At 47.0% G+C, this 23603-nt stretch overlaps 1 protein-coding gene across 1 annotated transcript in view; it reads right to left on the reverse strand.

Annotated features, from left to right (window-relative positions):
* Positions 1–23603, reverse strand: part of MAP3K9 (mitogen-activated protein kinase kinase kinase 9) — a 102459-nt gene that overhangs the window by 20293 nt on the left and 58563 nt on the right. Inside the window, exons 3-7 of the mRNA XM_075331068.1 lie at positions 16842–17022; positions 13164–13312; positions 11411–11586; positions 11069–11309; positions 9039–9161 (exon numbers count right to left, since the gene is read on the reverse strand). Coding sequence (XP_075187183.1) covers positions 9039–9161; positions 11069–11309; positions 11411–11586; positions 13164–13312; positions 16842–17022 — 870 coding nt within the window. The remainder of the gene's footprint in view (positions 1–9038; positions 9162–11068; positions 11310–11410; positions 11587–13163; positions 13313–16841; positions 17023–23603) is intronic.

A 23603-nucleotide genomic window follows, 5' to 3' on the forward strand; every position in this document is an offset into this window, starting at 1 on the left:
TCTCACTGCCCGGTGCGGTGCCCATGCCGCTCCTGTCAGTTTAACCCCCTGAATAATGTGATCAGTGTGATCGCAGTATTCAGAGGGCAGGGAGAGGGGTCGCATACCTCTCCCTGGCAATTCGGTCCCTTTAATGCGATCACAGGGACCCGATCGGTGCCATGGTAACCCTGGGTTATCACCATGATGACCCCGGGTTACTGAGCTATGGATCGCCTCACAGACCATGCTGTATGCACGGTGTGTGAGGCGAAGTGCTGCGCTATAATCCCCCATAATGTTAAAGCATTGCAGAAGATTATAGAAAAGCAGAAAGAAATGCAGAAACAATTAACACGCTGCTTCTTTTTTCAGCAACAAAATTTGCAAGGAAAAAAGAAGCAGCCTGTGCACAGCAAGTAAGGATTCTCATAGACTTTGCTGGGATGCTTTTTCCTTTCTTTTATTGGATAAAAAAAAAAAAAAAAAAAAAAAAGCAAGAAAAAAACACATGAAAAAACGCAAAAAACAAAGAAGGGAATTTTGTTTACTTACCGTAAATTCCTTTTCTTCTAGCTCCAATTGGGAGACCCAGACAGTGGGTGTATAGCTACTGCCTCTGGAGGCCGCACAAAGAACTACACTTAAAAGTGTAAGGCCCCTCCCCTTCTGGCTATACACCCTCCCGTAGGAGTACGGATTCCTCAGTTTTAGTACCAAAGCAAGAAGGAGGAAAGCCAATAACAGTTTCAAAAACAAATTCAATCCGATAACAAGATCGGAGAACTTAAGAAACAACATGAACAACATGTGCACCCGAAAAACGAAACCCTAAGAACAAATAGGGCGGGTGCTGGGTCTCCCAATTGGAGCTAGAAGAAAAGGAATTTACGGTAAGTAAACAAAATTCCCTTCTTTTTCGCTCCTAATTGGGAGACCCAGACAGTGGGACGTCCAAAAGCAGTCCCTGGGTGGGTAAAAAGATACCACATGAACGGGCTGTCAGACAGCCCTTTCCTACAGGTGGGCCACCGCCGCCTGAAGGACCTGTCTACCTAGGCTGGCATCTGCCGAAGCGTAGGTATGCACTTGATAGTGTTTGGTAAACGTGTGCAGACTCGACCAGGTAGCCGCCTGGCACACTTGCTGAGCCGTAGCCTGATGCCGCAATGCCCAGGACGCACCCACGGCTCTGGTAGAATGGGCCTTCAGTCCAGATGGAATCGGAAGCCCAGCAGAACGGTATGTGTGAAGAATTGGTTCCTTGATCCACCGCGCCAGGGTGGATTTGGAAGCTTGCGATCCCTTATGCTGACCAGCGACTAGGACAAAGAGCGCATCAGAACGGCGTAGAGACGCCGTGCGAGAAATGTAAATCCTGAGTGCTCTCACCAGGTCCAACAGATGTAAACCCTTTTCAAATTGGTGAACTGGATGCGGACACAAAGATGGCAAAGTGATATCCTGATTAAGATGAAAGGAAGAAACCACCTTGGGAGAAAACTCTGGAATTGGACGCAGTACTACCTTGTCTTGGTGAAACACCAGGAAGGGAGATTTGCAAGATAACGCCGCTAGCTCGGACACTCTTCGAAGAGACGTGACCGCCACAAGAAAAACTACTTTTTGTGAAAGCCGAGAAAGGGAAACCTCTTTCAAAGGCTCGAAAGGCGGCTTCTGGAGAGCAATGAGAACCTTGTTCAGATCCCAGGGTTCCAATGGCCGTTTGTAAGGAGGAACGATATGACAAACTCCTTGGAGAAAAGTGCGTACTTTAGAAAGCCGTGCCAAGCGCTTCTGAAAGAATACGGATAGCGCGGAGACTTGACCCTTAAGAGAGCTAAGCGACAAACCTTTTTCCAACCCAGACTGCAGGAAGGAAAGAAAAATTGGCAATGCAAATGGCCAGGGAGAAAACCCTTGAGCCAAGCACCAAGCTAAGAATATCTTCCACGTCCTGTGATAGATCTTAGCTGAGGATGGTTTTCTAGCCTGTCTCATTGTGGCAACAACTTCATGAGATAAACCTGAGGCCGCTAGGATCCAGGACTCAATGGCCACACAGTCAGGTTCAGGGCCGCAGAATTCAGATGGAAAAACGGCCCTTGAGACAGCAAATCTGGATGGTCTGGTAGTGCCCACGGTTGGCCTACCGTGAGATGCCACAGATCCGGGTACCACGACCTTCTTGGCCAGTCTGGAGCGACGAGGATGGCTCGATGGCAGTCGGACCTGATTTTCCGGAGAACTCTGGGTAACAATGCTAGAGGTGGGAACACATAGGGGAGTCGGAATTGCGACCAATCCTGAACCAAGGCGTCTGCCGCCAGCGCTCGGTGATCGTGAGACCGTGCCATGAAAACTGGGACCTTGTTGTTGTGCCGTGACGCCATCAGATCGACGTCCGGCGTCCCCCAGCGGCAACAGATCTGCTGAAACACGTCCGGGTGAAGGGACCATTCTCCTGCGTCCATGCCCTGGCGACTGAGAAAGTCTGCTTCCCAGTTTTCCACGCCTGGGATGTGAACTGCGGATATGGTGGACGCTCTGCTTTCCACCCACGTCAAAATCCGCCGGACTTCCTGAAAGGCTTGGCGACTGCGTGTTCCCCCTTGGTGGTTGATGTACGCCACCGCCGTGGAATTGTCCGACTGAATCCGAATCTGCTTGCCTTCCAGCCATTGTTGGAAGGCTCGCAGAGCAAGATAGATTGCTCTGATTTCCAGAACATTGATCTGCAGAGTGGACTCTTCCTGAGTCCACGTCCCCTGAGCCCTGTGGTGGAGAAACACCGCTCCCCACCCTGATAGGCTCGCATCCGTCGTGACCACTGCCCAGGACGGGGGAAGGAACGACTTTCCCTGTGACAATGAGGTGGGGAGAAGCCACCAACGCAGAGAGTCCTTGGCAGTCTGAGAGAGGGAGACAGTCCTGTCGAGGGACGTCGATTTCCCATCCCATTGGCGTAGAATGTCCCATTGTAGAGGGCGCAGATGAAACTGCGCGAACGGGACCGCTTCCATTGCTGCTACCATCTTCCCTAGGAAATGCATGAGGCGCCTCAGTGAGTGCGACTGGCTCTGAAGGAGAGATTGTACTCCTGTCCGTAGCGAACACTGCTTGTCCAGTGGAAGCTTCACTATCGCTGAGAGAGTATGAAACTCCATGCCAAGATAAGTCAGAGATTGGGTCGGGGTTAGATGAGACTTTGGAAAGTTGATAATCCACCCGAAACTCTGGAGAGTGTCTAGTGCCACCTTCAGACTGTGTTGGCATGCCTCTTGAGAGGGTGCCTTTATAAGCAGGTCGTCTAGATACGGGATGACCGAGTGACCCTGCGAGTGCAGAACAGCTACTACTGCTGCCATGACTTTGGTGAAGACCCGGGGGGCTGTTGCCAGACCGAAAGGTAACGCTACGAACTGCAGGTGTTCGTCGTGTATGACGAAGCGTAGGAAACGCTGATGCTCTGGCGCAATCGGCACGTGGAGATACGCATCTTTGATATCTATTGATGCTAGAAAATCTCCTTGAGACATTGAGGCTATGACGGAGCGTAGGGATTCCATCCGGAACCTCCTGACTTTTACGTGTCTGTTGAGCAACTTTAGATCCAGGACGGGTCGATACGATCCGTCCTTTTTTGGGACCACAAACAGATTGGAGTAAAAACCGTGACCTTGTTCCTGCAGAGGGACGGAGGTCACCACTCCTTCCGCCTTTAGAGCGGCCACCGCCTGCAACAGAGCATCGGCTCGGTCTGGTGGTGGAGAAGTTCTGAAGAAACGAGTTGGCGGACGAGAACTGAACTCTATCCTGTACCCGTGAGACAGAATATCCCTCACCCAACGGTCTTTGACGCGTGACAGCCAAATGTCGCCAAAGTGGGAAAGCCTCCCACCGACCGAGGGTGTGGGAATCGGAGACTGCAAGTCAGGAGGACGCCGTTTTGGCAACGGTTCCTCCGGCTGTCCTTTTTGGGCGTGACTGAGACCTCCAAGAATCTGAGCGTCTCTGGTCCTTTTGAGTCTTTTTTGACGAGGCGAATTGGGACCTGCCCGGTCCTCGAAAGGACCGATAACCAGACTGACCCTTCCTCTGTTGGGGTTTGTTTTGTCTGTGTTGCGGTAAGGATGAGTCCTTACCCTTGGAGTGTTTGATGATTTCATCCAAACGCTCTCCAAACAATCGGTCACGAGAAAAAGGCAAATTGGTTAAGCACTTCTTGGAATGAGAATCTGCTTTCCAATGTCTCAACCACAGGGCCCTACGCAAAACAACGGAGTTGGCTGACGCCACTGCCGTGCGGCTTGTAGCGTCAAGAACAGCATTAATTGCGTACGACGCGAATGCCGCCATTTGCGAGGTCAATGGTGCTACCTGCGGGGCAAATGCACGTGTGACTGAGTCGACTTGCACAAGCCCGGCTGAGATAGCTTGGAGTGCCCATACGGCAGCAAAAGATGGCGCTAACGACGCTCCAATCGCTTCATAGATGGATTTCAGCCAGAGCTCCATCTGCCTGTCAGTGGCATCTTTAAGTGCCGCTCCATCTTCAACTGCAACCAAAGATCTAGCTGCAAGCCTGGAAATTGGAGGATCCACTTTTGGACACTGGGTCCAACCCTTGACCACCTCAGGGGGAAAAGGATAGCGTGTATCTTTAAGCCGTTTAGAAAAACGCCTTTCAGGATAAGCGTGGGGTTTCTGGATTGCGTCTCTAAAGTCAGCGTGGTCCAGAAAAGTGCTTAATGTACGCTTAGGATATCTGAAATGGATTCTCTCGTGCTGCGAAGCTGACTCCTCTACAAGAGGAGCTGGTGGGGAAATATTTAACATCTTATTGATGGACGCTACAAGATCATTAACTATGGCGTCACCATCTGGTGTATCTAGATTGAGAGCGGTCCCAGGATCAGAATCTTGATCAGTTACGTCCGCCTCATCACCCATAGATTCATCTCGCTGGGATCCTGACCATTGAGATGAATGTGAAGGTCCCTCATAGCGAGCCCGCTTAGGCTGCCCGGGGCCATCGTCCGAGTCAGAGTCTTCACCCTGAGGTGTATGTGCCCGTCCCGGAGCTTGGAGGTAATTCAGCTGAGGGGGACCAGGGGGCAATGATTGCACAGTGTCCGTGGCCTGAAGTACAGGCCTAGCTCGCAATGTGTCAAGAATTTGTGACATAGTGAGAGACATTCTGTCAGCAAAAGCTGCAAACTCAGTTCCTGTCACCTGGACAGCATTCACAGGTGGTACACCCTGGGTCACGTCCAGCAGAGGTCCCGACTGTGCAAGCGCCGCAGGGGCCGAGCACTGCACACAATGGGGGTCAGTGGAGCCTGCCGGTAGAAAAGTCCCACATGCGGTGCAGGAAGCATATAATGTCTGTGCCTTGGCACCCTTGCGTTTTATGGACGACATGCTGTTGGCTCTCTGCAATGTGAGAGAGTCTATAGCCAAAAGGGCGACCAGCGCTATGCAGTACAAAGTATTTGCAGGAACAAAATACTAATAATACTACTGGCACAAGAGGGGTGAGCCCTGAGGGCTGCTTACCGCCCGCTGAATAGCGGGTAAGAGGCGCAGAATTCCTTGTCTGGGTCTCCCCGGCTCCCCTCTGCAGCTCAGCGTGTCAGCAGGAATGGCTGCCGGCGTCTGTGGAGAGGGGCGGTCCGTGGGAGTTCCTAAACAAAAGTGCGGGAAACAGTGTCCCCTCTGTGCCTACTGTGAGGGCTGGAGTATGTAAAAACGACTCCAGCCCTCAGCGCTGATGCACTGACCAGCGTCCCGCCCCTCTCCTGACTGGCAGGTCTGGGGGCGGGAACGAACGGAAGCAGGCCGCAAAAGCCGGGGACTCGAGTTATCAGCGCGGCCGCCGTAAAAGCGCGGCCCGCGCTGAAGTCCCCGGCGCACCACAAGTGCCAGCCGCGCCGCAGTCCCAGCGGCCGGCGCGACCGTGTCCCAATAGTGTGCCTGCTTCAGCGAAGCTGAATGAGGCCATGGCACAAGCGCCGCAGCGCTGATGTCCCCCGGCGCACTACAACACCCAGCATGCTGCGGTGTGAGCGCCAAATGCACGGGGACACAGAGTACCTTGAGGAAGCAGGGCCATGTCCCTGATGTACTCCGCTCCATCCAGCATCTTCTCCAGGGGCTGTAGATGGAGCACGGTCTCAGTGCCTGGAGACCAGTAAATCCCACTTCACCCAGAGCCCTGTAAAAAGGGATGGGGAAGGAATCAGCATGTGGGCTCCTGCCGCCGTACCCGCAATGGGTACCTCAACCTTACAAACACCTCCGACATACAGTGGGGTGAGAAGGGAGCATGCTGGGAGCCCTGTATGGGCCCTCTTTTCTTCCATCCGACATAGTCAGCAGCTGCTGCTGACTAAAAACAATGGAGCTATGCGTGCGTGTCTGACCTCCTGCGCACAAAGCTAAAACTGAGGAATCCGTACTCCTACGGGAGGGTGTATAGCCAGAAGGGGAGGGGCCTTACACTTTTAAGTGTAGTTCTTTGTGCGGCCTCCAGAGGCAGTAGCTATACACCCACTGTCTGGGTCTCCCAATTAGGAGCGAAAAAGAAAACAAAAAAAACACAGCCTTACCTTTTTTTTCCTATGTTTCTGGTATACAGAAGTATACAGATGTGTTTTCTCTCTCGCCTTATTGGGGCACACAGGACCGAGTATACAGATGTTTTTTCTCTCTCGCCTTATTGGGGCACACAGGACCGAGTATACAGATGTGTTTTCCCTCTCGCCTTATTGGGGCACACAGGACCGAGTATACAGATGTGTTTTCTCTCTCGCCTTATTGGGGCACACAGGACCGAGTATACAGATGTGTTTTCTCTCTCACCTTATTGGGGCACACAGGACCGAGTATACAGATGTGTTTTCTCTCTCGCCTTATTGGGGGGACACAGGACCGAGTATACAGATGTGTTTTCTCTCTCACCTTATTGGGGGGACACAGGACCGAGTATACAGATGTGTTTTCCAACATATGCCAGCATATGCAATGGCAAAGGGACTAAAAATGCCATGCTGCAGGAAGGCTAAGGCAATACCACACATCAGGATTAGATTACAAAACAATCCGAAAAATTCTGGGGGAAGAAAACCTTACTTTAAAACAGAAGTTTTCTGAAACCCTCAACTTGCACCTCCCCTGTTGTGGTGTTTGTGCTAAAATACCGGTAATGACATTTTCCCAATATCTGATCTACTTCTATCTTCCCTCATTCTTAAGGTGGTGTCACACACAGCGACAACGACGTCGCTGCTACGTCACCATTTGCTGTGACGTTGCAGCGACGTCCCGTCGCTGTCGCTGTGTGTGACATCCAGCAACGAGCTGGCCCCTGCTGTGAGGTCGCCGCTCGTTGCTGAATGTCCAGCTTCATTTTTTGGTCGTCGCTCTCCCGCTGTGACGCACAGATCGCTGTGTGTGACAGCGAGAGAGCGATGAAATGAAGCGAGCAGAGAGCAGGAGCCGGCATCTGGCAGCTGCGGTAAGCTGTAACCAAGGTAAACATCGGGTAACCAAGGTGGTTACCCGATATTTACCTTCGTTACCAGCCTCCGCCGCTCTCACGCTGCCAGCGCCGGCTCCTGCTCTCTGCACATTTAGCTGCAGTACACATCATGTAATTAACCCGATGTGTACTGTAGCTAGGAGAGCAAGGAGCCAGCGCTAAGCAGTGTGCGCGGCTCCCTGCTCTCTGCACTGTGACATGTAGCTGCAGTACACATTGGGTTAATTAACCCGATGTGTACTGTAGCTAGGAGAGCAAGGAGCCAGCGCTCAGTGTGCGCGGCTCCCTGCTCTCTGCACATGTTGCAGCACAGCGACGCGTGTCGTTATGATCGCTGCTTCGGCTGCTGTGTTTGACAGCTAAGCAGCGGTCATAACAGCGACTTACAAAGTCGCTGCTACGTCACAGAAAATGGTGACGTAACAGCGACGTCGTTGTCGCTGTCGTTTAGTGTGACCCCAGCTTTAGTCACCAGTTTTTTTTCTCGATCCCATTACCCGACAGCCTGATGGGACCCACGGATAACAGATCAGTTAATATTTGCTGTCTATTATCATGGGATTGATCCGCGTCTTCTTGGTGGAGATAAGGAAGTATTTAATAGAGAATGCCTTAAATATTCGTTACACAGAATACACACGGCTTCCAAATGTTTGCTCTGGTGTACAGAAGAATCGGACAAGCTGGGTTATAAACAATGCTCCTTTCTGACTGGAGATTAATGGTTTTCCATTCATTTTAATCCTTTATTTCTTAGGCTGCTTTCACACATCCGGTTTTTGCAGAAAAAACGCAACAGTTTTTTTTTTTTTGCCACCGGTTGTGTTTTTTCCGCATAGACTTTCATTAGTGCCAGATTGTGTCGCATTGCCTTGCGTTCGGTCCAGTTTTTGCCGAATGCGGCATATTGAGCCCATGTGGTGGCCGGATGGAACGTTGCTGGCACGTTTTTTTGTCCGGCGAAAAAAACCACATCGCGCCGCATCCTGCCAATGCGGCGCTTTTTCAAATGCATGCCTATGGATGCCGGATGCGGCAAAAACCGCATGCGGTTTTTTGCACTGTGCATGCTCAGTAGCGTGCCGCAACCGGCAAAAACCGGACGGGCCGCATGTAAAAACTTATGCAAAGGATGCGTTTTTTTCGCCGTATCCGTTGCATAGGTTTTAGAGCCAGATTTAGCCGCACTGCTAAAACCGGAGGTGTGAAAGCAGCCTTAGATGATCCAAGCTTAAAAAGTTTTAGGGGCAAAAAAAATAAACGTGGGGTTGGGAGTTTGAGGCAGAAATGGATCCAGTAGGTCCTTTCTTTAGGTTTGCCGATTCCCCTGGCTTTAGCAGTGCCATGTTTTATCAGTTCATTTGCACAGTGTTAATAATGCTGGAGCAAAAAAATACATATGTGCGCAAACTGAGGCTCAGAGGCAGCAATTAGAGGAGCGGCTAAGAATGGATGAGCGAGAGGCATGTGACGTGCACAGCCAGAATGAAGACCAGTCTTTTGCATGGCTACTTACACTGAATGGCTCGGAGGCGCGGGATAATGGTGGGACTGGCGGGAGGGCTGAACTTGGTACTAATTAAACTCTTCCTTTTGTCCATGGTAGGAGAAGCTTGCACAGTGAACTTGTGTTGGAAATCTGTAAAGCAAATCATAAAGCAGAGGAGCGCGGCTCAGCAAAAAGTGACGTCAATGGCTTTTTTGTGTTCAGGAGAATAAACGGAGAATTAAAATACAGCAACAAAACTGCAACACTGTCAGTAAAGTACACAACGACACCGAGATCACAACACTAAGACCTGGAATTAAGGAAATCACAGGATGGATAGACGCGCTACTGATATGCAAAATGATGGAAAAATGGAATCAAATTGTCCAAGCATCGCGATTTCTGCAGTATCGATGACTGGCATTGCAGAAATCCCCGCAGTGCGCAGTTTTTCAACTGCTACTCTGAACAGTGGCCTAAATATCTTACCCGGCTGCAGCATCTCCGGACTTGTCTTCCATGGAAAACATCTGGGACGTCATTGGTTGGGAATTAGAAAAGGGAGCTGCCAGCAGCGGATCTTGATGATTTGCCAAAGTACATTCACATTGGCAGAACAGTCAGACAACCATTAATAATCTCACTGATATGGGATTTCTGCACACAACGCTCACACTCTATATTGGAAAATTTGAGGTTATAAAAATTTAGTTCACTTGCATATCATCAACAGGTCTAACCATCCTGTGATTTCCATAATGTCATGACTTTTCCTTTTTGGTGTTGTAATTTCAATGCTGAGAAGCCCTTTGTCATCAGTGATCTTTTCCTGGTTGTACAGGGTTATTATCATCTTAGACAGTAATGGCCTACTGAAATAGCAGAGTTGTCAATCAGTGGCTGAAAAATACATAATGGCGTATCCTAGCAGTATGTCACCACTATATAAGATGGGGACGTTTTGCATTACATGGGTAGGGGGGCAGATTGTTGTGACCCACTATCAAGTTACATTAAGGAATTAAACAGTGCTAAATTCGCAAAGGGATTGCCATAGACTTTTTATGATATCATGAAAATGTTAGGTGCAAAAGAATCTTGTTAACCCTCTTATTGTATATAGTTAAAAGGGGAATATAATAAGCACTTTTGCAATTTCTTACTTACTGTAGTACCCGGCGTTGCCCGGGATAGTAACTGTGTCGCTGTCTGTCTGTCTGTCTGTCTGTCTGTCTGTCTGTCTCTATCTCTGTCTCTATGTGTGTCTGTCTCTCTCTCTGTGTCTGTCTCTGTGTGTGTGTGTGTTTCTCCCTTTGCCCGGTCTGTCTCTGTCAATCTGTCTTTTTCTGTCTCTCGCTATCCGTCTCACCACCGACATCTTATTACCTCACACATAAGCTTCTTATACGAACAGTTTATTTTGTTCCTATAGCAACCACTGACAGTTGCTATTTATAGCCTGTAGCTCCCACCTCCATTCAGTTTAATAGAGGCAGGATTTTTGGAGAGTAACTGGAAAGCACAGGGTTAAATTTTCCAGCCCAAACATAGTCTATGACGTTCCCTGGGTCACATGGAGTGTCTGTGCAAAATTTTGTGATTGTAAATGCGATGGTGCGGATTCCTATAGCGGACATGGACACACACACATACACTCACAGCTTTATATATTAGATTAAAGTTTTTAGCCATTCTTGAGATAAAGAATTTTCTTTTCTTTACAGCTCATTGCCTAGGAGACCGCTTGCCTCTGCTGTCTAGCAAGTAAGCACTATGCTGCTGACGAGGATTAGGAGGCAACAGTGTGCTCCAGTGATCCAGGCCAGTTTTATATAAGGGCTTACAAGCTTGATAGAAAATAGCTTGTAAGCTCTGCACATCTACTGATGTCGAGCAGCGTTGGTTGGTCTCCAAGGCAACAAGCTGTTCAAAGTATTATCTCAAGAATGGCTGAAAAATTTAACAAGCAGTAAATTGCAAAATTGATTGTATGTACACGCACGATCCAGGTATTGAGATGGGAATAATCTTAAATTGAGCTGCACTAAATCACGCACCTGATGGCAGACTGATGATGTTTCCGTCTTTCAGCTTAAGGCGGCTCTTCTTGAACTTGCCTTTGCGCTTCTTCACCTTAGGCTTCTCTTGGCAGAGCTGATGGATGATAATGTTTAATTCTCGCTCCAAGATGTCGATTTCCCTCTCTGCCAACTCTTGCTCCCTTCTTCGGAGAAGTTCCTCGTGATTCTTCTGCTCCAGGGCTGCCCGCGACAGCTCCTCCTCCCAGCTCCTTAGCTCCTACAAATTAATTAAAAAGGAAATAAAAACATTACGTCTGACTTATTTTGTCCTTTGGAATATAACCACAAAGAACTTAGAAAAGCACATGTCATCCGTACCTTCTCCTTTGCCCTGAGTTGGTCAAACATCTCCTGGATCTCCTGCTTCCAATCTTCTTGTAATGAATGGAAAGAGTCTTTGGGCATCTCAAAAAACCCAGATTCCTCTATTGTTGTCAACTGGAATAGGATGTTAGTAAATGAGGGGCGACAATGGGGATCTGGATTCCAACAATCTGTAGAAAATAAAAAAAAGATGTATACTAATGGCCTGCAAATGGTGATTAAATTAAAAGGATCAGCATAAAAGCTATTCACTAACAGGGCGTATAGGATGAAGAATAAATGGCTGCCTTCTTCACAACCAGCGCCACCCCCTAAATGCAGGCGGTGTGTGGTATTGCAGTTCTGCACTATACACTGCACTGGAGCACAGGTGCAATATCAGACACAATCTGTGGACAGATGTGAAGCTGCATGTAGAAGAAAAAGGAGAGAAAAAGAAAAAAAAAAAAAAAAGAAGAAGAAGAGGTATTCCCATCTCTAAGATCATCCCAATATGTAATCGGTGTGATAATATTAGCAAATGCCTGCAATCAGAAACATAGTATAGTCCTGATAAAGCCATTTGACTTACCTCATGTGCAGGGTATTGCAGCTTAGGTCATAACCATGGATACCTAAGCTGCAATACCCTGCACATGAGATAAGAGACATGGCTATGTCACGAGATTTATACTACAAAAAATTAACGAGATTTATACTACATGTCTAATTGGAGGCATATGCTAATATTACTACCGTATTTCCAGATTATAAGACTCACTCCTCCCCCCACCCCCCACCACCAAAACTGGGTGTAAGATGGGGGTGCATCTTACAATCCAGATATGGCTTACTGGGACGGCGGTGATTGGGCGGGGTCATAGGAGGCAGGGTCAGCAATACTGAGGGCTCGGGGGAGCAGTGGAGCAGCTCAGGAGGGTCTTAGGATGGGGTGTCTTGGTGGCAGGTGCATTAAATTGACTGTGGGCTCCACTGAATCGCCCAGTTAACAAGATGGACTTCAGCAAAATTGCTGTGGAGGCTGCGCGTGTGCAGATTGACGATATGGACATCAAGAGAATGGCCACAGAATCCTATCTGCCTATGCTCCTTCTCGGCGGCCATATTCTTGAAGTCCATCTCGTCAAACGCCAGCGATTCAACTGAGCCCGCAGTCAGAACAATGGCACTCGCCGCCGAGACACCTAGTCCTGTGACGCTCCTGAGTACCTCCCGCAGTATCGCTGACCCTCCTGAGCCACAACACCCCCACCTCTGAACCTGCAGCATCACTGACCCGGCCTCCTGTGACCTTCAAGAGCAGCTCCATCACCGCCGCTCCACCCTGGTGAGGATTAGGATTATGACGCACTAGGATTATAAAACGGACCCTCATTTTAACATTAAAAATTCCTATTTTCCTCCGCTAAAGTTGGGGTGCGTCTTATAATCTGGTGCGCCTTAAAAAATGAAAAATATGGTATATTATTACAACTACTACCTATTGGGACAAGATGTTGGAGATGGGAACAACCCTATAAGTGTGCGCACCTCCACTCTATTCAAGACTCTCAGGGCCCCAGGGATTCTAGTCCTAGCAAGTTGTTCCCTTATAGTATGGATAGGGGTTAACATGTCATATCGGGATTAACCCAATCAGATAAGAGTTTTTATTTTCAGCCATAAATTGACCAAAGTAATGGTGGAAACACTGTGTACAGAATGGCATCAGTCTTGATTATGACCATTGGTGCACATGGGACCTCACCTTCCATAAGTCTGGTGAAGGGTTCTGGGCAGGTGGAGGGAATTGGAAGCGACAGCTTATTCATGGCAACTCCATAAGCGACGGCTAGCCCATCAATTCCCCGAAATGGCACTTCTCCAGTCAACAACTCCCACAGCAGGACTCCATAGCTGTAGGAAAGAGAAGAAAGTCACTATGTCGGCTCTTGGCTCCGGTTATCACCTTTACGGCACATGTCTCGCCAGGGTCTGAGAATATATTCTGTATAAAGCTAAAACACCGCTGATCGGAGCAAAACAATGCCAGTGCATGCACTTCTCCTATCTTGCTACGTCTGGTAAAGGACATCCTCTCTAGAACAGAAGGAAATCCAGACACGCTTATTGTTTAAGCCAGCAACTTCAGTGGAAGCAAACCCTAAATCAAAGTATGAAGCAACCTGCGGATCAGCCAGATATTTTTTTTTTATTAATTATATTTCAATAATGCTATAAATACAGCTGTTCTCTGTAATGCTATAATATGTAAACATTGACTGTATGAAATTAGAACTACATTAATGCTATAGAAATGATAAGAAATTAGGTACTTAGTGCACAAATTGGCCAATTCATGAGTACCCAACGACCAGCGACAAGGCATATCCCTTTGTTGTGATCCAAACCTTATATGCTTCTACCCGGGCATTTTAATTAATTAGAGCTGGATTCTGGCTGCCCTTAAAATTTTAGGCTTTCAGCCCAAGTAGAGGCATAAGGTTAGCGTGCCAACAAAGGAGTAAGCCTTGTTGTTGGCTGTTGGGCTCTCATGAACTGACCAACTTATGAGCCAAGTACCTCATTTTTTAACATCACTTATATACCAGTAATGCAACTCCCAATATTATAATATATATATATATATATATATATATATATATATTTATATTTCGGACTATAAAACGCACTATTTCCCCACAAATGTTGGAGGGGGGGTGTGTGCATCTTATAGTCTGAATGTAGGGCATGGCTGCGAAGAATGAGGGTGCTGCGGTGGAGCAGGTCAGCGGCGGCATGTGCAGGCTGTAGCAGTGCCTGCCGTGACCACGTGTGCCCACTCATTTCATATGCATGCATCCTCCCGCCCATCATCTCTCAGCGCTGAAGCCGACGCTGAGAGGTGGGCGGGATGATGGGCGGGGGATGCACGCATAATAAACAGCCAGCCCGTGTGATCACCCCTGGCAACTACAGCCTGGAGTGATCATGTGTGGCTGTATTCACTGCCCCCCGCACATCATCATCAGCGCAGAGGGCAGTGAATAAGTACGGTATACTCACCGTTCCCTGCAGCATCGCGATGTCCTCCTGTCTGCGGGCTGCTGATATGTGAAGTGAGCGGTGAACACAGCGATGACGTCATCACTGTGCTCACCGCTCTCCACACACATCAGCCGGCAGACAGGAGGGCATTGCAATGCTGCAGGGTACAGTGACCGGCTCCACACAGGTCAGTGACGCTGCTGCTGACACAGACAGCAGGACGAGCGATGCTGCTGGAGTGAGGAAAGTGGAGTCTGAATGGGGTTTTTTTCTGTGCCACAGGATGCAGGCCATATAGCAGGATGGGGGTATATAGCAGGATGAGGGTATATATGAGATTATATATATATATATTATATATATATATATATATATATATATATACACACATATACACACACATATATACATATATATATATACACATATAGATACACATATACATACAGAGAGAGAGAGAGAGAGAGAGAGAGATATGGAATATATATTTATATATATATATATATATATATATATATATATATAGAGAGAGAGAGAGAGAGATAGATAGACAGGTAGATATATATCTATTAGGATGGGGTAAATATATATATATATATATATATATATATATATATATATATATATATATATATATATATATATATATATATATATATATATATGAGCAAGGATGGTTGACCTTAGGGAGATCAACATCCACCACTGCGGAGACACCATCACGTGTTTCTCAACGCAGTGATTCTAGAGCAATGCCCCCTGGGAAATATTCAAAGCAAGAAGGCCTGCGGAGACACCATCACATGTTTCTCAACGCTGGCAGGAAACTAGCCAGGTCTTTCACCTAAGGTCAACCATCCTTGCTCACATAGTCTTTTACTAGGCAATGTCCCACTAGCCAGATTCCTACTCCACACTGATAAGGGGCAAATACCCCGAAACTGCTGTCTGTGGATGGATACCATGTTTGGCATAGGTGGTCTCCTTGACTGGAGACTGCCCTTCCCGTGGTTGTTCCTTCCCGGTGAAAGACCTGGCTAGTTTCCTGCCAGCGTTGAGAAACATGTGATGGTGTCTCCGCAGGCCTTCTTGCTTTGTGTATGTATGTATGTATGTATGTATGTATGTATGTATGTATGTATGTATGTATGTATATATGTATGTATGTATATATGTATATATATATATATATATGTGCGGGTGTATGTCAGGATGCGGGTGTATGTCAGGATGCGGGTGTATGTCAGGATGCGGGTGTATGTCAGGACGCGGGTACATGTCAGGACGCGGGTACATGTCAGGACGCGGGTACATGTCAGGACGCGGGTACATGTCAGGACGGGGGTACATGTCAGGACGGGGGTACATGTCAGGACGGGGGTACATGTCAGGACGGGGGTACATGTCAGGACGGGGGTACATGTCAGGACGGGGGTACATGTCAGGACGGGGGTACATGTCAGGACGGGGGTACATGTCAGGACGGGGGTACATGTCAGGACGGGGGTACATGTCAGGACGGGGGTACATGTCAGGACGGGGGTACATGTCAGGACGGGGGTACATGTCAGGACGGGGGTACATGTCAGGACGGGGGTACATGTCAGGACGGGGGTACATGTCAGGACGGGGTAACATGTCAGGACGGGGTAACATGTCAGGACGGGGGTACATGTCAGGACGGGGGTACATGTCAGGACGGGGGTACATGTCAGGACGGGGGTACATGTCAGGACGGGGGTACATGTCAGGACGGGGGTACATGTCAGGATGGGGGTACATATCAGGATGTGGGTATATATCAGGATGGGGGCTATATCAGAATAAGGGCTATATCAGAATGAGTGACATACATACAAGGATGGGGATCATATACAAGGCAGGATGATCATTACCAAGATGGGGTAACTTAGTAGAGAATTTGGAGCACTGCAGAACCTTGACCGATGCAGTGCGCATACACGGCCTTCACTTATTGTCTAGGGGTCTGCTGAAAATAGAAAGTACAGCGCTTCTCTATTTTAAGCAGTCAGAACCAAAGTGATAAAGTAAACTATCCCCTATACTAGAGTCAAGACAAACTCAAGACAAAGTTAAAACAAAAAAAAACAAAAAACAAAAGGAATAAAGTATTAGATGGGAAGTAGTCCAAGCAGGAGATGAGGAGGGTATGTAAGGAGTCATTCCGCTTTGTAACATTCCTGAATAAAATCTGCCTAGTTGTGCAAGGATATATCTTTGGATTCAATATAGAAGAATAAATTACGTAGACTGACGTCTATACACCAAAAACGTTGGGTGGTAATGGCAATGGTGACCATACATGTTGCTGCATATACACTTTGGACTCTACATCTGTTACTTCTATTATACAGATGTATGCCATTACATATCTTACCTCCACACATCGCTGCCCTTTGAGAACATAGAGGAGCGGATGACTTCCGGAGCCATCCAGGCATACGTCCCGGCCGCACTCATCTTGGTGGTCCTGTGCCATTCTCTCGCAAGGCCAAAGTCCGTGATCTTTAGGACCTTGTTGCTGAGGTCACTGTTCTCCACCATTTCCAGAATTAATACTTTAATAAAAAATAAAGAAAACAAATTATTATTGAGAGAGAACAACTGTGACAAGTGATTGTCCATGTCCAGACAGAGGGGGGGAGGTGAAGTTCACGGTGGCAGCGACATACATTTGGCAAGTATTCTGTAGTAGAAATAATAATGAATACGGATTAAACTTGCACTTACCAGACACTAGTAAGTGTAATTTTTAATCCAAATGGCATTTTCACATTTATTTTTATAGAGAGAAAAAAAAAAAGAAAATATATTCGATCAGTCACCAAAAAGAGCATGGTCGGGTTTTTTTCCTCTTGTTTTATTCCAGACACTCTGAGAATTTTTTTTTCTTAAATCTGCCAAATAGTTATGGACCTTTTTATTTAGAGCAAATGTTAATGGCTTTTACCAAGTGGGCAAATGTCAGTGCATGCCCTCATCATCTCCCGCCTTGACTACTGTGATATTCTCTTCTATGGCTTCCCAACTAACAGACTTGCACCTTTCCAGTCCATCAAGTCTGCTGCGGACTAATCCACCTCCCTCCTAAGGGCAGCTTTGCACGTTGCGACATCGCACGTGCAATGTCGGTGGGGTCAAATCGAAAGTGACGCACATCCGGCGTCACTTTCGACATCGTACTGTGCAAATGCTAGATGATACGATGAACGAGCGCAAAAGCGTCGTTATCGTATCATCGTTGCATTCACCGACATTTCCATAATGCCGGTGCCGCGACAGGTACGATGTTGTTCCTCGTTCCTGCGGCAGCACACATCGCTGTGTGTAAAGCCGCAGGAGCGAGGAACATCTCCTTACCTGCCGCCGGCGGCTATACGGAAGGAAGAAGGTGGGTGGGATGTTTACATCCTGCTCATCTCCGCCCCTCCGCCGCTATTGGCCGCCTGCCGTGTGACGTCGCTATGATGCCGCACGACCCGCCCCCTTAGGAATGAGGCGTGTCGCCGGCCAGAGCGACGGTCGCAGGACAGGTGAGTGCATGTGAAGCTGGCGTAGCGATAATTTTCGCTACGCCAGCTATCACACGATATCGTACCTGCGACGGGGGCGGGCACTATCGCGTGCGACATCGCAGCATCGGCTTGCGATGTCGCAACGTGCAAAGCCCGCCTAACTACTACTACGCAAATTGGTTTCTAAAATTCCCAACAGATTCAGTTTAAACTGCTAAAATTGACCAACAAAGCCATCCAGAATCTGTATACTCCATATATTTATTTGCGAACTAATCTCATATCTTGCCACATGTAATCTTTGGTCCTCCCAAGATCTCCTCTTCTCCTCCTCTTTTGTACATTCTTCACCAAATTGCCTCCAAGACTTCTCCAGAGTATCCCCCCATCTTCTGGAATTCTGCACCCCAACACATCTTATTAACGCCAATATTCAGAGCATTCAGAAGGAACCTGAAAAAACCTCTCAGCCAGCAATACTCCAACTGCCATCCCAAACCTACAATCCCCCTCCCCTTTACTCTGTAGACTGGAAGGGCCCCCTCCTCTCTGTACCCGTCTGTCCATGTTATTTCGATCATTGTAAATTTATATTTGTATGTAAACCTTCCATATGCAAGGCACCATGGAACCAATGGTGCTGTAAAAAAAATAAAATAATAATAAATATAAATAAATATATATATAAATAAATATATATATATATATATATATATATATATATATATATATATATATATTATATAAAAATAAAACAGTACATTTTTCTTTAAAACTGTCATTAGTTTCCATATCACAATCATAAAAGATAAACATATTGCAATTTTCAATATTTCACACTGGATTATTTTTTTTTAGACGAACACCAATTTTTGGAAATGCACATGTAAACCGGCCACAATGAACAAATTGACCCTATCTTTTGTACTGAAGCATCTAATGAGCGTGTGCACAAGCCATTGTGAGGACAGGGTCAGCTGTGACATAACCTTTTATTAATGGGGAATTCTGTGTTATCAGCGGTGTATAAAAGGCGTTACTTGTCTTTACAATCTTGCCATGCTACACAGATATACGTTAATGCTGTAGTGCAAGATCTTAGGACAGATGACCAATATGGCTGCATTACTGTTATTACTTATGCAAAAAAAAGGTACAAAAAAAAGAAGCCAAGCATTCCCTACTCTTATGTCGTATATATCGGTGTGTTTTGGCAGGAAATCCTCTTCGATACCCACAGAATGCAGAGCTTCCTATATAGGTAAACTGCTCGTTCTGCTTCCACGTGTGTCAGGATTTCGGAGGCTGCAGAGCGTTCGGCTCAGAAAGACAAAAGCTCAGTGTTGTTGTGGCCTTATCTTTCCCACGAGCCCAGCAGGCCAGGAGTACATGTGATCCGGGCTTTTGTTCTGCTGCTGTATTATAGAAGACAAGGGATGAGATTACTGGCGGGAGTGGTGTGAGGTCCTGGAGCACATGACGCTTTACACAGAGGAGCTGCGAGAAACACAAGACGTACACCTCAAGACCTTCAGAACCTCCGTGCACACAAACAAAAGCAGAGGCGTGCACAGAAACAAAAGCAGAGGCATGAGCAGCAAAATTTTAGGTGACGTGGCTACCTTGGCTTATAGGTACTGGACACCCCCGCATTATGCATTTTGGAACCTAACTCCCAGAATGAAGTGTCACTTTTTAAAAGCAGCCACATGCGAATATACCCTTAGACTTCGATGTCAAAGAGCGACATCACCGCCGGCTCTTATGCCAGAGCTGTATTCACATCTACACCGCACAGTACTGCAGTGCAATTTGTAATATTCCTCTCCTGTCCCAGCTTAGTGCATGGGAGACATCACTGAGGTTAGAGGAAACAGGAAAGCTAACCATGCTCAGCTGTATGGCTCACCGCTAAATGCTGAGAGCGAGCACTCGTTGAGGTTAGTCTCTTCTTACCAGCTCAGAGTGAACTGCAGATGAGAGACGATGGCATTCAGAAGGGAACACTGATGAAAATGTACAATCTACGTCAGATAATGACCAGGAGTTTTGTTACCCTTCATTTATTCACCCAACAGTTTATTCTGAAAAGTTACCAAAAATGGCAGGTACTTTATTTAAAGGGGTTGTCCACCACTTTTACATTGATGGCCTATCCATAGAATAGTTAATCAATGTCTGATTGGCGGGGGTCCAACATCCCACTGTTGATCAGCTGTTGACGGTCCCGGTGGCGGCAGCAGAAAATGTTTAGTTCCGGAGCTGCCCCGTCTTCTGATAGTTGCCGCGGCCGAGTACTGCACATACACCTCTGATTCTAATCAATAGGAGGCAGATATGCAGTACCCAGCGTTGGCAGCTATCAGAAGACAGGGCAGCTCCGGAACTGAGCATTTCTGCCTGCTGATCATCGGCAGGGGTGCGAGGTGTCAGACCCCAGACGATCAGACATTTATGACCTAGCCTAAGGATAGGGCATCAATGTAAAAGTAGTGGACAACCCCTTTAAGTAACAAAAGGTAGAAAGGGGGGTGGGGGTGGGTGTAACAATTAAGATTCTTTTTAAAACACAATGCACACAGGTGATCCATATGTGTACCAAAATGCATCTATTTAGTTTCAAAAAAGGTATTGTCCATCTGTTATTGTGGTACAAAATGAAATTTTATTAAGGCTAATCTTTTTTTTTCTAATATACTGTATTCAACATTCAATATCCTTCCCTCAGTACTTGGCATTAATTTTTTTTCACACCACATACTCTGATAAATCTTCATTCGAGAATTCCCATTGCATATTGGGATACTCAAACAAGTCATCCTCAGGGTGCAAAGTCGCCGCCATTGTCCCCACCTTCAAATGAAGCGTCATCAGTGACGCCTGTTTCCGAGGCTGGGCGAGTTCCTGCCCTACCGAACATGCGTCCAGTTCTTCTCACTGCACAATGTCAGTGCACTCTCTTGCAGTCTCTAATGAGAGGAGATGAGCCGGCAACAGAGTGCACTGTCATTGCACAATGTAAAGAACGTGCAAGTAGAGACCAGCGCTGCCCCAGCAAGTCAAGCATCATCAATGAGGAAGTAGTGGGGGGAAATAAAATAAATAATAAAGCAGTTTGGCTTTTACACTTTCTGTATTCCTGCATTCAACTGTGATGTGGATTGTGGTCATAAATCATAGGAGAGGCGCTCCGAAAACCACAGATAAGGAGCTCATTGCCAGGTTCTCCGTTAACCCAATTTGTAGCTAGCAATAGACAGAGGCTAAGGGACGAAAACGGGGCAAAATTTTACAAAAATGATGAGCCACCTTGCTGTATTTACACTCTGCTTACTTGTATACTTTTTGCTTTGCCGTCCAGGCTACAATATGGAGTGTGTGAATTTCGACATGTGGATTATAGGATATATTTTTATTATTATTTGTAAAGCCTTTGATCTTCACAGTGCATGGGCACCTCGCCATCATCCAACCTACCCGTGTCGGACGCCTGACAGCGGACACAAACTCAATAAGTGACATAACCATTGCAGTACAGTATTTTCTAGGTACATGTACCCGTGTATCCAATTAGTGTTTTCTTTTTATAAAGTATATACCGTACCGTAATACGCTTTTTTGTTTTAAAACAGTGTGTGTAGTATTTGCAATCTGCAAGAGTTTGGCCCAATCCTTTCATAAACAGATAATGGGGAGTAAAGGATAATTTATAGAAAAGCTAATGACACAAACGAGCCACAAAAGACACGCACATTGCACTTTTGTAATATCTTACAACCCACATTTCTTGCAATGTATCATGTGGCATTAAGGGTATGTGCGTACGCTGCGTTCTGTCGAGTGCAGGAAAAAAACGCACCCTCTGGCAGACTGGAGAACTGTAAACACTGCCTTTGTGTAAAAAAATGCATCCAAAACGCATGCATTTTGAGAGTGTGCGTTCCCCCGGCAATTCAGCTCTGCTACATGCCCGCTGACAGCAGACACAGACAGTCGCGCGATGATAATGAACTCGGATGAACTTCACCAGACTTCATTGTCATCCAGCGGCTCTGTGTGTCGCGTCCTGATTAGCGGTCACCCGTGAAAAACTCACCGGTGACCGCAAATCCCCCGAGTGACTGAAGTGAGCCGCGTGATCAGTGGTGCAGTCACTCAGGTCACCCGCGGTCACAGCTGGCGTCCTCCACCTGAGAGCGGTGGCCGCGGGTAACGTCATCGCTGATCACACGACTCACTTCAGTTGCTGTGGAGCTGACAGCAAGCGGTGGTGTTCTACTGCCGCACCTGTCAGCTTCATGTAGCAGAGCTAAAAGCGTCGAGGGACGTGTGGATTACGCCGGACCTGAAGGGATGTTTGGGGATTTTAATAAAGTGGTGAAAGAGGGAGGTTTTTTTTGTCTTATTCCAAATAAAAGGATTTTTTTGGGTGTATGTGTTTATTTTCTTTAACTTACAGGTTAATCATGGATGGTATCTCGGGGAGACGCCTGCCATGATTAACCTGGGACATACTGGCAGCTATGGGCTACCATTAACTCCTTATTACCCCGATTGCCACCGCACCAGGGCAATTCGGGATGAGCCGGGTAGAGTCCCGGGACTGTTGCATCTAATGGATGCGGCAAATCCGAGCGGCTGCTGGCTGATCTTTTTAGGCTGGGGGCTCCCCATCCTGAGAAAACCAGCCTTCAGCCGTGTGGCTTTATCTTGGAAGTATCAAAATTGGGGGGGACAGCATGTTTTTTGTTAATTATTTACTTTACTGCATGATATCGACCCGCCCATCGGCGGCTGTAATTGGTAGCAGTGAGACAGCTGTCAGACTGCAACCAATCATAGGCGCCGGTGGGCAGGGAAAGAAGGGAATATGAGATGGAATAATGAGTGGCCGGCATTTTCAAAAGAGGAAAAGACGCCGAGCAGTGTGACAGCCGTGCAGCGCCACGCTGGTGATCGGTGAACGGTGAGTATGAAAGAGAGAGGGAGAGATCGACTGACAGAAAGAGACAGAGTGACCAACTGACAGAGAAAGAGACTGACCGACAGACAGACTGAAAGACCTGCGTTTTGTTAATCAAAAAAGCATGCGGAACGCAACAAAAATGCAGTCCAAGTGCATTTTGGTTGCGTTTTGACCCACATCATTGATTTCAATGGGTTGAGATCACAGCTACAACGCACAAAAGAAGTAACATGCTGCTTTTTTTTCCCGCAGCGATTTTTGGCACCCAAAACGCTGCGTTGAAGAACGCAGCCTGTGCATTGAATTTTCAGACTTCTCATAGACTTTGCTGGGGAAGCAGAACGCATGCAATTTGGCACTGAAATGCTGCAGTGTAAAATGCAGTATTAACGAAGGGAAAAAACGCAACGTGCGCACACAGCCTAAGACATTTTTCTTTGGCAGACGGCATCTTGAAACTACTCAGTTTTCCCGAGAGGAAGACACTTCTGCGTTTTTTTTTAGTAATTTCCCGAGCGCTTGCTTTGTTTTTGAGCACAGGCGTTTTAATGTTTTTCATCCTCTTAGGGTGGTCTTTTATTGGCGTTTTTCTGGGTTCTTTTGTACTTTAACAAAATTAGAGTTTTTGAAGTCAAATTGCTGGGACAATTCTCCAAAG

The sequence above is a fragment of the Anomaloglossus baeobatrachus genome, chromosome 12 (assembly GCF_048569485.1).
Source record: "Anomaloglossus baeobatrachus isolate aAnoBae1 chromosome 12, aAnoBae1.hap1, whole genome shotgun sequence".
NCBI classification, from domain to species: Eukaryota; Metazoa; Chordata; class Amphibia; order Anura; family Aromobatidae; genus Anomaloglossus; species Anomaloglossus baeobatrachus.